Below are 14,796 nucleotides of genomic sequence, written 5' to 3' on the forward strand. Positions count from 1 at the left end.
CATCTTGGAGGTACTTAAAAAAAATCATCTTAAAGAAAAAATAAATAGTATCAAAACTCAAAGCCCATTGGATTCTAGAGGAAAATGCGGCATATGGAAAAGAAATCACTGCAGAGACACTGAAAAGCAGCAGTATATTTTGTAGGAACACAAGAGAAGCTGGAGGCTGAGACAGGAAAGCTTGGAAGGCATCCCAGCCAAATCTCAGAAAAAGACGAACGCTCATTTTATGCAGGAGACATCTGCTGTCGAGAGCTGCAGAGAGACTTTGGAATCATGGGGAGAAAAAAAAAGCTTTCCAATAAGCATGTTAGAAAACGTGTGTAAAGGAACTCAAGGTGAGGGATGTGTCCAGACATGACAGCTTAAGACAACCACAGGAGAAGGTGTGGGGGCAGAGAGCAGCGTGCATGTGCCATTTCAAACACGCCTGCACAAGCCACGTTTCCAAGGCTGCTTCCCTTGCCTCAGAACAGCTAACAAGTGGATAACATTTTTTATTATCTGCTGCTCCTCCGAATGTTTTCCAAATGTATTATTAGCAATGCAACTACAACCGGTTTCCTTTTCCTGGAGTTTCTCAGAAATCTGAAGACAAAATTTGTCTTTTGCATTTCCCATCATGGTTACCATGTGGGACTTGAGACAATGTTTTGGATGGCAGATGTGGATGAGATGGCACAAGTCAGAGGAAGCTGGGAGAAACTGCCTTTGTGCCTGAGTTGGAAAGTCTCCTGTTTCAAAGAAACAAAGTGTTTTCCACTGGTATTTTTGTTACTGATTAAATCACACAAAAATGGCTTTGAAAAGAAAACCATTTGTCACCCCACGCACCATGGTATTACTTCTTACCAAGACATACGTGTTCACATTCCTGTCTGGCAGGAGAAGCACAGTCTCCTGCACAACACATTCAAAGAGGTGACATGCTTAAGTAGAGTGTGGGAAGTCTGATAGAAGCAGGTAGTCCTCAGGCTGTGCAGCTGGGCAGAGGCCAACAGCTTCTGCACAGCACTTCCTGAACCGTGGAACCAAATGGGGCTGTGATCCCCAAGAAGCTCAGAACTCTCTAGGAATCTATACCTGTCATAACTACTGTGACAATACAAAGAATGCTGACACTCCCAAAACCACAAATTTCAGCAATGAATCTTTATCAGCTTACAAGGAAAAAGAGATTTCACCCTGTGAGCACAGGGATACACGCTTTGCCTCTCTGGATGTTCAATAGCCTACGAGCAGCTGCACTTGTATCATATCCACATGGGCTGGTCATGAAGTTGTGGAATTTGGAAAGCTCCATCACAAACAACTTCAGAGACATGCTAATGCCTACCTAACTCGCCACACTGCCTGAAAGGTCCCTTTTTCTCTCCTGCCATTGCACTGTTCTGCTCTGAGGCATCAAGCTAAAACCTTCACTGCAGTCTGCTCGACTTTTTCCTCTGCAAGTGATCTTCAGTGCACCAGTGCAAAAGGCCATGAAGCTCTGAATGACCCCACATTTTAAACATCTCGAATGTGGGGTAAAATGACTGTAAAATCTCTTTATCAGACTTTCCTTAGCACGTGTGATTTACGTAGCCATGTGTCTGACCAGAAGTTTCAAGACCCCTTGATCTGACATTTGTGAAAAAAATCCACAAGTCTGGATTTGAAAAATTAAACACTCATACAGCAGCTTCAAAATGGTCAGATTTGTGACTAACACAGCCTCTACTTCTTGCCATAAAAACTGAAAACAGCCACCTATCCAAATCCAGTGTCATCTCTACTATATTAGGCCAGCTACAAATACAACAAACGGCTCTTGCCTTTTTTTAAGGTTAAATACAGTACAGACTTCACAAGGCACTAATTGTATGTATACAACAATTCAAAGCCCCTACCCTTGCCACAAAAAAAGAACATATTGCTGCACAAGGTGGACCTCTTCTGGTGAGCAGCTTGTGCTCTGAAGCACCTGGTCCCATTAGTTGTGGCTAGGAAGGTCTAGAGGGATCACAGCAGCACACAGCTTCTTTTGCAAGTAACTAAAGCATATGGTGGCAAGGGGGAGCAGCAAGTCAGAGAGAGCACACACGTGAGTCCTTACCTCAGAGAGCTTCAAACTTTCATCGTTCAAGATGACTCTGGGAGGTGCAATAACTGAAGTTAAAAAACAAGTTACAAAACAGGGCCACCCAGCAACCAAAACAATAAATACAGCAGGTATGGGAGGGATTACTGCTTTTTCTTCTTCAAAAAAATAAAAAAAAAAGAGTGACACTTCTACACAGCCCACACAGGCTCCTGATTAGGTAGAATCATAACATGGCTAAGAGCTGATAATACCTCCTTTGCATTCTGCTGCCGTATTTAGGGGAAAAAATATATACATCCCTCCCCAGATTGTGTGTCATGGCATCACAAGATCTCATATGCATCATGATTAGGAACAGGCTTGAAGGTCAAATATTAGCAACAGCACACTCACACAAGTAAAATGGTAAATCTGGATCTGCAAGGTGGCTTCTTACAAAATCTCTCACAATGCCAACTGTGAAAAAAGGAAGAGAGAGAAGTTTGCTGCATTACATTTGTTTCCCCTGACGCCAGGCAGAAGGGCTAACAGGTACCTCCAGAACTACCCTCTGTAACGTCTGCAGACTGCCTTTTGCCCAAAGGAACACTACCACACTTGTTACTATTGCAGACCTCTTGGAGAAAATGCTGAGATGTGATGGTTCCCTGGCAAAATCAGAGATGCTGTCGTGTCAAGTTCTTCCACAGAAATCCAATAGCAGCTCCAAGATTTGCAGACAGCAGGTAGGTGAGACACTGGTAACTAATTATTAGGTTTTCCCTACCATATAAAAGTATCAAAAATAGCATTGCTGCCTGCTCAAAATAAGATCTAAATTAATAATAGCAAGGGTTGCTCTGCACACAGTCAGACTTTCTATCTTTTGTGAACTGACAGAGACAGAAATGTCTGGCTCCTGTTATCCTTATTATAGTAGGTAAAGCTTGTTCCCCCCTCCATCACCCCCCACCTGTATTACTCCCCCTGGACAGCAGCAAGATCATCCTAGAACCACCCCTCTTTTGGCATGCAGCTAATGCTGAGAGAGGTGAGCTGCAGGCACACCTGAAGCAGAGGCTGCTCTTACCAGTTTCAGTAGGTCGGAAGAACCCCTGCAGGATATGGCGGTCAGGGAAATGGACTCTCAACACCACCTAGTCAGAGGCAAAGCACATCAGGTCAGCTGTGCACGGCCATTTGGGAAGGCCTGTCCTTGGCTTCAAAGCTGCATGTTTCTTTTTACACAGGGAGATTTGAATCTTTTACTCTACAGGCACACAAAATCACGCAGGTTGATAATTACTGTGCAGCTCCTGAAAGGACACACAGAGGCTGCCTGGCTTCCCAAGGCCCTAAGAGAACTCTGATCTTTACAAACACTATCTCTTACAGTGCAGCAGCATTGTTGGTTAGCTCCCTGCACTAAGTGATGCTCACAAGACATTGCTATCTCCTAAATATGGACAGGTTCAGACAGTGAATCAGTACCTTGAAGCACCTGTGGTAGCAGGAATCTGCCACTCACACAGCTCCTGGGCAGCATAACTAAAATAACTTGCACCATTCTATTTCCAGTGTTGGTCAGACAGCACCTAACCTAAGAACGTAATCTCTTATTTCTTTGCAACAAATCATCAAGGACAGAAGCTGCAACAAGATCATATTTACAAAGTGAGGTATCTCCAGTCCCTAATATTTAACCCGTAATGAGATACTATTGAAACTTAAGAGTTTACAGAGGAGGGGTGGATAGAAAAGTTCAATCAGGTAGAATGATGTGTGTATGTAAGGAGGGGGTTTTGAAGCATCATCTGGAACAAAGCAAAAGGAGTTATACTGCACGGCACTCAACCACGTCATTCCATGAGAGATGATTTTAATTGGTGCAGCTATTATGCAAGTGCCACAAACAATTAACAAGGAAAGAATTTACAACATCCTCCTGTAAGCAGCTGAAGGTCTTGTTCTCATCTGGTTCACAAAGCTACTAACCCCCACGTTTGGGCTAGCCAGAAGGACTGGGAAAAGAACAAAGGCTACCTTTGGGTAACGTTCTAGCTTTTCTTTCAGCTGAGCCTCCCTTAAAGATTTGGTCAGCAGTGGAGCTTCCTCCAGGCGTTTCCTAAATACATGGGAAGACAACAAACTGTCAGTTTTGTACATTTGAGATACACTTCAATTTTATTAAGAAAGCATAAGGTCCAAGCAAAGCTGATGAGAACTGCTCAATTGTTCCACACATCTCTCACAGCAGTATTTGAGATGAAACAGTGCATTCACAAAAACATACACATCTTTTTTTCTGTAAGTAAAGACATAAGCTTAGATCGAACAGATCCCTTTCAATTCCATGTTCAGCTTCAGACCTTTTCTTTGTTTCTGGATATCCTATTTACCAGAATACATTTTGGTGAAACATTTGATCATATAATTACAATAATGCACAACTATTTCTAAGTTATCTCCTATGCCTATCCAGACTGAAGGACCTCTGTATTTTTGAAAATCACCAAGGTACCTCAGGAACAACAGCTGCTAAACAAAACCACTACAGGCTTACTTCACCTGCTGTACTCAGAACTGTCTGCTGGAACACCACATTCTGAAATGCTCTGAAAGTATTACTCACGGTTTGAAAAGCAATCATGAAATTAATCTGCACCGTTTCTTCTTTGTGTACCAATTTCTGACATCAATTCTTGCCTCTTCATGAAATCAGAACTAAATTCTAATTGCACATAAAATACTGCCCTGCATGCATCTAGTCCTCAGTAAGATTCAGCAGCTAAGACCAGAAGCCAACTGATATCACTTTCATGTGGAACTTGTCTTTATATTTATCCCTGGCTGTGAGGAGGGAAAAGGATTACAAGCATCAGCAAATTTGGAAATGAGGAAATTTTTGAGGGGGCTGAATTCCAGTAACCCCCAACCAAATGACCCCACATTTGTACCACTAACTGCTCCAGACCCACAAGTGGCAGAGCAATTTTCAAGCCCATCTGTGTACTCATGTGGATTTCAGAGGTCTATGGGGAGAAAAACCAGCTCCAACTCCTCTTGGCTATAGCGTAGTTTCATGGATTGCTTGCAGAGTTTAAAGGCATGTTGTGATGCTCTTAAAAATAAATACCCTGATGAAGTTAGCTTAGTTGAGAACATACAGACAGACAAATGCTGTTGTGACAGGGAGGCTGCCTTACATTAAGGTAAGTTTTTAGTTCAGAACTGCTTCACAGAACATAAAGTTTTTCTTTCTAGCTGAAAAAGCCAGTAATTGCTAATGAAGTCACAGAACCACTTGGTTTAGAAAGGACCTTAAAGATCATCCAGTTCCAACCTCCCCACCATGGGCTCAAAGCCCCATCCAACCCAGCCTTAACACTTCCAGGGATAGAGCATCCACAGTTTCTCTGGGCAACCTGTTCCAGTGCCTCACCACTGTCAAAGTGGAGAACTTCTTCCCAAAGCCTAATCTAAATCTGCTGTTTAAAGCCACCCCCATGTCCTATCACTACACTCCCAACTGAATCCCTTCCCAGCTTTCCTGTAGGTTCTCTTTAGGTACTGAAAGGCTGCTATAAGGTCTCCCCAGAGCCTTTTCTTCTCTAGATTGAACAATCCCATCTCTCTTAGCCTTTGTTCATAGGAAAAGTGCTCCAGTCCTCTGATCATCCTCAAGATCCTCCTGGACCTTCTCCAGCAGAAGTAGGTCTCTGTTACATTGAGGGCCCCAAGCTTAACATAGTACTGCAATGTAGGACCTCACAAAAGCAGAGGTGAGAGAGAATCCCCCCTCTTGACATGCTTGTCATGCTGCTTATGATGCTTACTTAGTGGGAGTTACTCCTAAGAAGCTGTATGTGCTCATATGTTTGTCCATCACAAGTTACTAATTCCAGCCATTTAATTCCTGGTAGTTAATATGAAGTCACATCAAAACAGAAAGCAGGAGTTCACCACTGTTTTGAGCCTCCAGCAAATAATAGCACATCTAATATAAAAGACAGTGGCTTATCTTTCAGAACAAAGGAGAAGGAAAAAGAAAAAAAAAAAAGAGATGGGGTGTTAAGTAGCTTTGATTAACTCTTTGAAGTGTAGAAGACAGGAAGGAACCTTTCTTTCACTCCTTTTTTTGGTGAGGGACTGGCCCTGACTAGCTCAGGTTCTCAGATAAAGTTATCACCACCCAGGCATCACAGACTTCATGATGAAACTTTCAAGTGAAGCTTTCAAGTGAAACAATTAACCCAAACACAAACAGTTAACTAGTTCACACACAAAGGTTCTTTAAACAGAAACATGGCATAGCCTTTGAAATCAAACTGCACAAAGGGTAGAGATTTCCAGTGCTTATCATTAATTCCATACCCAGTAACTTACCTACAACCCTTACCCCAGAAACCACAGCCAGCAGCAGGGGCACAGTGTGCCTGCACTCAGCAGAAGGATATGAAGCAAACACAGTCACCAGCACAAAGGGAACTTGCCTCTCACTCTGCAGCTGTGCCAAACGTTTCCGTACATCGTCCACCGTGACTTCAAAAAAGTCATCAGGAAGGTCTTCCAGGTCAGCAGGAAGTGGATCCAGCAGGTCTGGGTGACACAGAAGTGGCTCTCGTTCTACAAGCTACAGAATACAAACAGGTGTGGATTAGTCTTAAACGCATTGCTTTGCTCACGCTGTAAGGTTCCTGAGTGCTTGCAAACTGATCTACAACCACTAGTTGAGAATTCATGATGCTAAGGAAGTACTCCACTCCCTGACCATCCCACAGGCATCACACAATGAGTACAGGTGCTATTCTAAGCACCAGAGCTTACAAACCGCCCTTTCAAGCTGTTTATAAGCCATGTACTCCTGCCTGTCATCATACCTTCCATTCTCCTTGCTTTGCATTCTCTTGCCATAGAGCCAAGAACACCAGTTCCCAGTCAGGTCTCAACCCATGTTTCCTTACTTTAAAGAGCCATCCTTTTACCTGTTGAGTTCTCTCAACTCAGTCACTGTGGGGTTTTATCAGACATGTTTCAACTTTTTGATCCGAGTTCTGGTCCGTAACCCAACTCTCATCCAACACAGAGAACTCCCTTAGACAACTAAACCCATTTTGCTTTGCACTTTTAAAAGTACTTGGCACTGACTGTGAACATAACCACTAGAAGGGTCACATACACATGAGGCTGTTATATGTCTACTTACTCTTGAACAATTCAGACTTTTTATGACCTAGACATCTTTAAATGCCCAAAGCCTTGAAGCAGTGCACTGTACTCCAGGCAGCAGGATTTGCAGGGGAAAGCAGTCCATGACTGAGGAGCCCCACGAGAACAAAAGTTTTGACAGTTAATACAGCATTTCTTTACAGCTGGCCTAACACAGCCCTAAGCTCTATGAACAAATCTGTTTCCCATTTCTCCCCCCTATATTCCCTTATATATTCTTTCCAATCCAAATGAATGCCTGAACGCCTGCCCTCCATCTCCCTTCCCCCAGGCTCGGGCCTCTTGGGAACAGAAGGAGTCTCCTTCAATTGTCAAAAGAGACAACAAATTACAAGGCAACATCCACTCTATTTGCGGGCACTAAAGGGTAATTTGAGAAATTAGAAGAGCGAGGTTGTATGGGTGGGACCCTTGGCTACATTTAGAAAGCTGAGCAGAGCCCTCTGTAACTAGAGGGTGAAAGACCCTGATTGCAGCTTTCTTTCCTTGGGCGCAGGGAGGAACGCGGGGCTGCTGCAGGGAGCGATGCTGAGCAGCACAGCAGGGCTCAGAGCTGCAAGCAGGGGCTGGGAAGGCCAGGCTGGCATCAGGGTTAGCCCAGCCTCCCCACCCATCAGGCACATCTCATTTCACTCTGAACACACGCATACAGAGAAAAGACTTGTGGAACGTCCCCCCCCTCCCATAGATAAATGCCCCATTCAAGATGCCTCCACTTAACTCTGCAGTGTACCTGCACCAGCCCAGCACAGACAGATGGGAGCTGAAACATGGCTAGATCATTTTCTCCTGTTTCCTAGCCAATCCTGAATGCTGCTGACAACGACTTCCAAACCGACATAGTACTTAGCTGCAACTTAATATGAAAAAACAGAAAGTTTTCTATACAGAAGAGCAGATGTGAACATCTAGCAAGACTGCACACACCACTACAGTAAGAACCTCCTAGCATGACAATTTCAGCACAGTCCCAACAATGAGAGTTATGGAGTGAGCTGTAATGAGTGAAAAATGATCCAAGCGTTCTGAACTTGTTTTTCAAAGCTTCTGCAATTTGATTTCAGAATTGCGTGGCACTCTGATTCCGATCAAAGAGCTGCATGAGGTATCTACAAGGCACTGCTCAGCAGCCAGAAGACATGACTGTTCTGCCCCCGAGGATGCAAAGGCTGCCACATCATCACATCTCTTCTGCTACACATTTCACACCCACTGGAATCAACCAGGCGTGTTGCCTCCTTACAGGCATGAGAAACTCTTCAGAGAAAAAGGGTTCTGCTGTTGCTCCATCAATTCTCTCCTTGCCCAAAGCCCACTAACCAACCATCTTATCCCCATTTTCTTATCCATTACCATTTACTCACTTAGCCAGTCCCATCAGGCACCTCACAGTCTGAGTACTTTCAATAAAGCCTTATTGCAACGCATCACCCACCAGCCAAAGGAACAGGCAGAATCCAAGGGCAATTTTGGAAACAGAACACACCAGGTCAGCCAAATCACTTCCCAGCCCAGGTGTGGTACTCTCTGCATGACAGAAGGCAGTGAAAGGTGACTGTAAGGCAGCTCCTACCTCCCATTATCTAACTCAGAAGAATTACACACTTGCTGCCACCGTTCTGCAGCGATACCTGCGTTATGGTTTGTCACCTTCCCAAAATAGCAATTCTTCAAAATCTCTGCTTCTACAACCAAAGCCACAACATCACACGCTTCCCAACAGTGGGCTGAAGTCATCAATTCACAGCAGCGTCTGCTACACAACCTATGTAACCACAGTCTATGCCATACCATCAACTGCAAAGGAAGCAATTCACTCCAAGGTCGCTGCTCTGGCCCTAAGAAGGTGAGCTGAGGAAAACCTTTCTCCAGCTTTAAGGATAGTGGAGGCTGTTGTGCTTACCAGAGCCCTAAGATCTCCTTGGAGACCCATCTCCTCCCCACCACCTCAGGGAGCTCTAATCTCCAGGGGAATCTGGTGTAAAGTTACCTTCTAATAATTAATGTTCTGACATCAAAGTCAGCACGCAGCTGTCTGTAAACCATCTTTAGCCTAAGAAACGAAGGGACGCCAGCACAGATTTTATCCAGCCTCTCTTCGGCTCCAAAAACCACACACAGGCAAAGCATTAATGGGAAGATTCTTTTACAAAAATGGACCTTTGATGTTTAAAAATAATTTGTTTTGTTTTGTTTTGTTTTTTCCCCCCCTCAGGATTGAAAAGGGACAAAAAGCAGATGCCATGTGGCTAGCTCCGCTCTGCTGTTGCTGCTGAGAGCAGAGGATGGCAGGAATGGAGGAGGAACAAAATGTAATCAATCAGCTGCAAAAGCACCAGAGATCAAAGGGCTTGAAAACAGCAGTCAAAAATCACATGCTGTTTAACACAAGGGCAGAGCCCCCCCCAACAGAATCTGCAGCTGCTCCCAGGGCTGCTCTCAAACTGGAGGGGAAGCCAGTTCCCAAAGTGCCTCCGAGTGGATTGAACTGGACTGCACTTCTGAACAAGATTCTGGATTGCACACCAGAGTCCCCAGGCCACTGCAGCACAGCTCTGTGCCCATCAGCACAGCTTCCCATTAAGCTGCAGCCAGTAAAATTACAAAATTAGCTCTGTCTCTCCAGTCAGCATGCGGAGAAGCGCAGACTGCAGATGGAGAAGAGCAGCAAACCCTCGTGCTTTTCCTTCCTTTTCAGATACAACTGAAACTCCTCCTTTCCGAATCCCTCATAGGTGAGAGTGTCACTGAAGCAAGCAATGCATTACACTGGATAAATTGCACGGCCTACTGTTTAGCCCTCTGTGCTCAGAGCCCGTTCCAAAAGGTTAAATAACACTGATTAAAAAGATCCAAACATGTTTCTAATATACTAAAACATTCACCACTGGGTTGGCAAGGCTTCTTCCTGCTACATTTGTAACTGCTCCAGGGTCCTTCCAGGGTCTGGCTTCTCCTAAACAACTCTGAAATTCATCAAGAACGGACTGCAACCACAAAGAAGTCAACCAAGGTAGAATCTCTCCATCAGTGTGAGGGCATACGCATAGCCTTGTTAAATTCTTCCTGGATTGAGCTCCCTTGGAACAGCATCAGGCGTCTTTTCTTCCTACATATGGCTTTCCTTTGTTTAATCCCTTGGCTGGTTAGGAGCTAAAGATAAACACCGAACTCCAACTCTAAGAGGTACTAAAAACTGGGAAACAACAAAGGAGACCTCTGAAGATTAAATCCAGCCATCCTGATGACATGTGGAGTGAAGGGACAAAGGAAGGAGCCGGTCACAGAGAAGCAGGGGCATGAAACTCCCAACACACAACTTCATAACTTAACATGGAAATACTGCTGACACCTCTCATACTAGGCTTCTTATCAGACGTACCCAACCTTTCTGAAAGCACCCAATCCTGCATTGCTGCCCTACAGAAAGTAAAGTTGACATTATTCAGAGATCATCCCGTAATGACGACGTTGCATCCTTCAGTCATCAGTTTTGGTATCGCTGTATGGGTTACAGCACTTCTATTTTTAACTCACATATTTTTAATTCAGAGACACCAAGAACACAGATAGATGCACAATTTGTATTTGTGGAAAAAGAGTTAATGAGAGGCAGGGTTTATTGAAGAAACAGGATATTTTAAAGCAAGACAGAATACACCTCTATAAGGAAGACTGAATGGAAGAGGTCCAGACCTCATTTTTCAAATATTTACAGTTCAGCAAGACTGATGCAACTGTAACTGAAAACTTCCTTTCCTGTATCTGTGGCCCTTACAATTTACCACGTCATCAGCAGAAACTGCAAGCCAGAGTGACTACAGACAGAAGACCTGAGGAAGCAGATATTCACCACCACCAGCATGGGATACTGCTTTTACAATCGCATCACTATGGAGTTCAGTGTTTCATGCCTTACAACTTAAGACTGAAGAACACAGTCTTCTCAGACCTTAGAAGCACAGATAGGCATGAAATCAAGTTGCAACATACTTGTTAAGACTAATTCCACTCCTAGGACATGGACATATAATGAGTAGAAAGGGAATCCCTTTCAGTATGGGAAGATGTACCAGGTGTGTATCTGGCCGATACACAGAAGGTAAGTCAGCCACATGCAGCAATAAGCATCTCCAGAGAATTACAAAATACAAGCCTTGCCAAATTCTGTTCATCTGTAGTAAAACTACACAGGAGAGAGCAGACAAACAGGGCTCAGGTGACAGCAGGCATTTGTTAAAGAAATTTAGCTTTTTATTAAATTTAAGGCAGAAATAAAAGTGCTTCTGGACCACGTTCCTAATGCACTTGCCTCCATTACAACCAATCATTTTAAAAATATTTCAAGGTTCAAAGCTTTTCTTACTTCTGGACAGCATGTAAACTCATAAACATCCAGCCTTCCTAAGTCCTATAGTAAAAACGCAGCACTTTCTTGGCAGAACTCTATGTATGACATCATGGCATCTAACACAAATATTAAAACATCTTTCCCCTCTCAGGAGCACAGCTAAGGGCAAGGGAAAATACAAAGACGGACCACAAACAAATTATTTTACCTGCTCTTGTTCCTTCTGCAGTTCTTGGCTGTTCTTAGACTTCTTTGGCTTAGAAGGGCCTCCAGGGCTAGAGAAAGTTGTTGGCAGCTCTGAAGATGGCATATCTAACTCGAGAGGTGGTGCAGACACAGAAGAGTCCCCCAGACGTTGCCCACCTCCAAAAAAAGGGACAAACGGGGTAGACTTGGACTCTGAGGGAGGACACGGCTCCTCCAAGCTGGCATTGGATTCTCTAACAGAGTCTTGCTCGTCCGTGCAGTTGTTTATAGACAAGGCCTCATCCCTGTGATCCAAGACTGCAGGGAATGTCTGTGTCTGAGGTAGGGGCACATCCACTGCTCCTTCAGTAGAGCTGGGCCTTACTACTGGCTCATCACACTGTGCTGTGGCATCCACTGCTTCCTCCTGACCAGATGAACTGCATTTCTTCATGACAACCCTTAAAAGATGACACACACACCAAAAAATCATTTTTAGTGACAGTACTGTCCTTCCTATTCTCAACATGACCAAGATGCAATGGAGTTGGCTAGACTATATTTTAATAATTCGCTTATTCTGACTGCTCTGAAATTCGGAAGGGGGTAAAAACAGAACAGGATCTACTCTCTCCACAGGAAGAAAATAAAATTACCTTAAAGAAGAAAAAAAAAAAACAGTAGTCCAATGTAAAGCACAGTTTTTAATCATTTCTGCCTTCCATCCACACTATAAGGAATGGAAGGAACTAGGTTGATGATTGCACAATCACTGACTCCCACCTTATCAAACCAGGAAGTCAGCAGGAGGCACTGCAGAGTTTGAGAGCTTAAAATAACAAATAAATAAAGGCAGAAAATTAGAGGGGGGGGGGGGGGGGGGGGATAGAAAAGAAAAGAAAAAAACACACAACAAAAAGACAAAAAGAAAAAACCAAGAGGCAAACAAGCCCCTTTAATCCGTACAACTGGTCGGCGCCAGCATCTGCAGCTGTGGGAAGCACATCTGGGCAGCAGTTTCAGATAAACAGGCAAATACAGTAATTACTGAGCACAGTGATGTTTGTCTTTTTTAACATTTTTTCGTGCTTCTTTCCCTGATACTTGGACAAAACAATTTCACTGGAGTGAAAATACAAAACAAGGAGCTCAAACTTGCTCCTCCCAACCTGACAATAGCACTGCCTCCTGTCAGACCAAGTGACTTCAGCGTTGTCTTCTCTAGTGCATCTTTTCCTGAGATCTGTAACAAACAGAGGAGAAATTACAGCAACTGCCTACCTGAGAGTATGTGAAGAGTTTGCTGTAGAAAGGAGTCTGCATTAAAACAACCACCACATAGCACCAGAAACAACTCAAAACACTCCACAGTTAGAAATGAAACCCGAATCCATCTGTATTCACCTGCGTTGCTTTAACAAATTCACTATTAAATTATCCTCATAGAAAAGAAGATGCGTGTTTCTGTCCCACGCATACAATCAAACCTGATCCAGCCACAGCAAAGCATGATTTTTATGTCGGTAGTTAAACCAGGCAATATCTCTGAGCTAGGAGATGGCTGATTTCATTGCACACACCTCCCATCTGCTTGTAATGACCTGTTCTAGAATAAAGACAATATGTCCACAGAGGTCAGTGGGAAGTAAAGGGGACTGCTAGGGAGAGCAAATTCCATAATACACACATACAAGATTTTAAACAAAACATTAATAGCAAAAGATCAAAACAGGGAGAAAAGCAAATATTTATTAAAATGAAACCACTGTTTTGACTCGAGCTTTAAAAGATGTTGGAAAGAAAAACACAAACAGGTCACTGAGCTCATTTTATGGGCTCAGAGGTCTAACCGGCCCAGGGTTATGTTCCAAGAGAACTTTTTTCCATACAGACTTGTCAGGCTTTGAAAAGACCAACATTTTTCTACTTCCCCTCTCAAGAAAGTTCAAAAGAAACACTTTCCAGGTTGGAAAGCAGGGCTAAGTTTTCCTTATATTTTAGAGGCAGAAGACAGTTAAGAGGGCTTTGCTGCCTTACCTCATCTCGCATGTAAATACAGACCGGGCAGAATTCACCATGCTGTTCCAGAAACTCCCTGCAATAAAGAACAAAACACTGTAGCATTTGTAGAGCAGTCTATTCCTTCCAAAACCAAGGTAGAGAAATAGTGAAATCAGCTAGAAACACTCTCTTCTCCCTGTTACTCCATCAACGGCCACTACACAGCTCACAGAATCAGTATTAGACATTAAGAATGCATTCCAACATATTCACTGCTCTTTAAACACAACCATCAAAGTTCAAAAACAAGGAAATAATTCCAGCTAATCTTGAAATAAATTCATCCTACTTGACAAATTCAACATCATTCTTGGTGTGCTTCACTGACCAGTCCATAACACCACACAGAAGAGTCGAAGACACCCAAGTATTGTTTTAAGTTCAATAGCTGGCGATGGTACAGACTATATTTTCTTTAAGGAATGGTCAGTTTCTTTCCTTGTATGCACAGCAACAAACAGAATGAAATAGTTCTCTAAAACAAATGAACACAATCATAGAATCATAGAACTACTCAGGCTGGAAATGACCTTCAAGACCATCAAGTCCAACCACAACCTAACCTAACGAGGTAAGGACAAAGAGCTGGTCTGTCCCAGTGTCAGAGAGATTTAAAAACAGCACAGGCTTTTAGATTATGGAGACTGGGGACAAAACAAAGCCAAAGAAAAGGCTGCTGTAGTAGGAAAAAAAAGGTGAAGATAAGCCCACAGGTAAGCATTCCAACAAGGCAATGATGCGAGGCAATGACAGGCCATCTGCAGAAGACCTCAGTGAATGATTCATAGCATACAGGAGAGGAAAAAATAGCTCAAGGCTGAGATGACAGCCCCAACATGCTACTCTTAAAAGATGCTTCTTTTCCCATTTTTCTCACAATAAGCAGTTCTGAGAAAACCAAGTAGAA

At 43.5% G+C, this 14,796-nt stretch overlaps 1 protein-coding gene across 2 annotated transcripts in view; it reads right to left on the reverse strand.

Annotated features, from left to right (window-relative positions):
* The window catches only part of ASPSCR1 (ASPSCR1 tether for SLC2A4, UBX domain containing), a 35,985-nt gene that overhangs the window by 9,997 nt on the left and 11,192 nt on the right, over nt 1-14,796 (reverse strand). For both annotated transcript variants that reach the window (XM_052688207.1, XM_052688208.1), the window contains 8 exons: nt 13,866-13,923; nt 12,998-13,071; nt 11,851-12,289; nt 6,556-6,695; nt 4,106-4,187; nt 3,153-3,219; nt 2,477-2,539; nt 2,096-2,148 (listed from right to left, as the gene is read on the reverse strand). In XM_052688207.1, the coding sequence (XP_052544167.1) occupies nt 2,096-2,148; nt 2,477-2,539; nt 3,153-3,219; nt 4,106-4,187; nt 6,556-6,695; nt 11,851-12,289; nt 12,998-13,071; nt 13,866-13,923 (976 nt within the window). The remainder of the gene's footprint in view (nt 1-2,095; nt 2,149-2,476; nt 2,540-3,152; nt 3,220-4,105; nt 4,188-6,555; nt 6,696-11,850; nt 12,290-12,997; nt 13,072-13,865; nt 13,924-14,796) is intronic.

This window comes from Tympanuchus pallidicinctus, unplaced genomic scaffold (genome assembly GCF_026119805.1).
Source record: "Tympanuchus pallidicinctus isolate F22 unplaced genomic scaffold, pur_lepc_1.0 scaffold23, whole genome shotgun sequence".
NCBI lineage: Eukaryota > Metazoa > Chordata > Aves > Galliformes > Phasianidae > Tympanuchus > Tympanuchus pallidicinctus.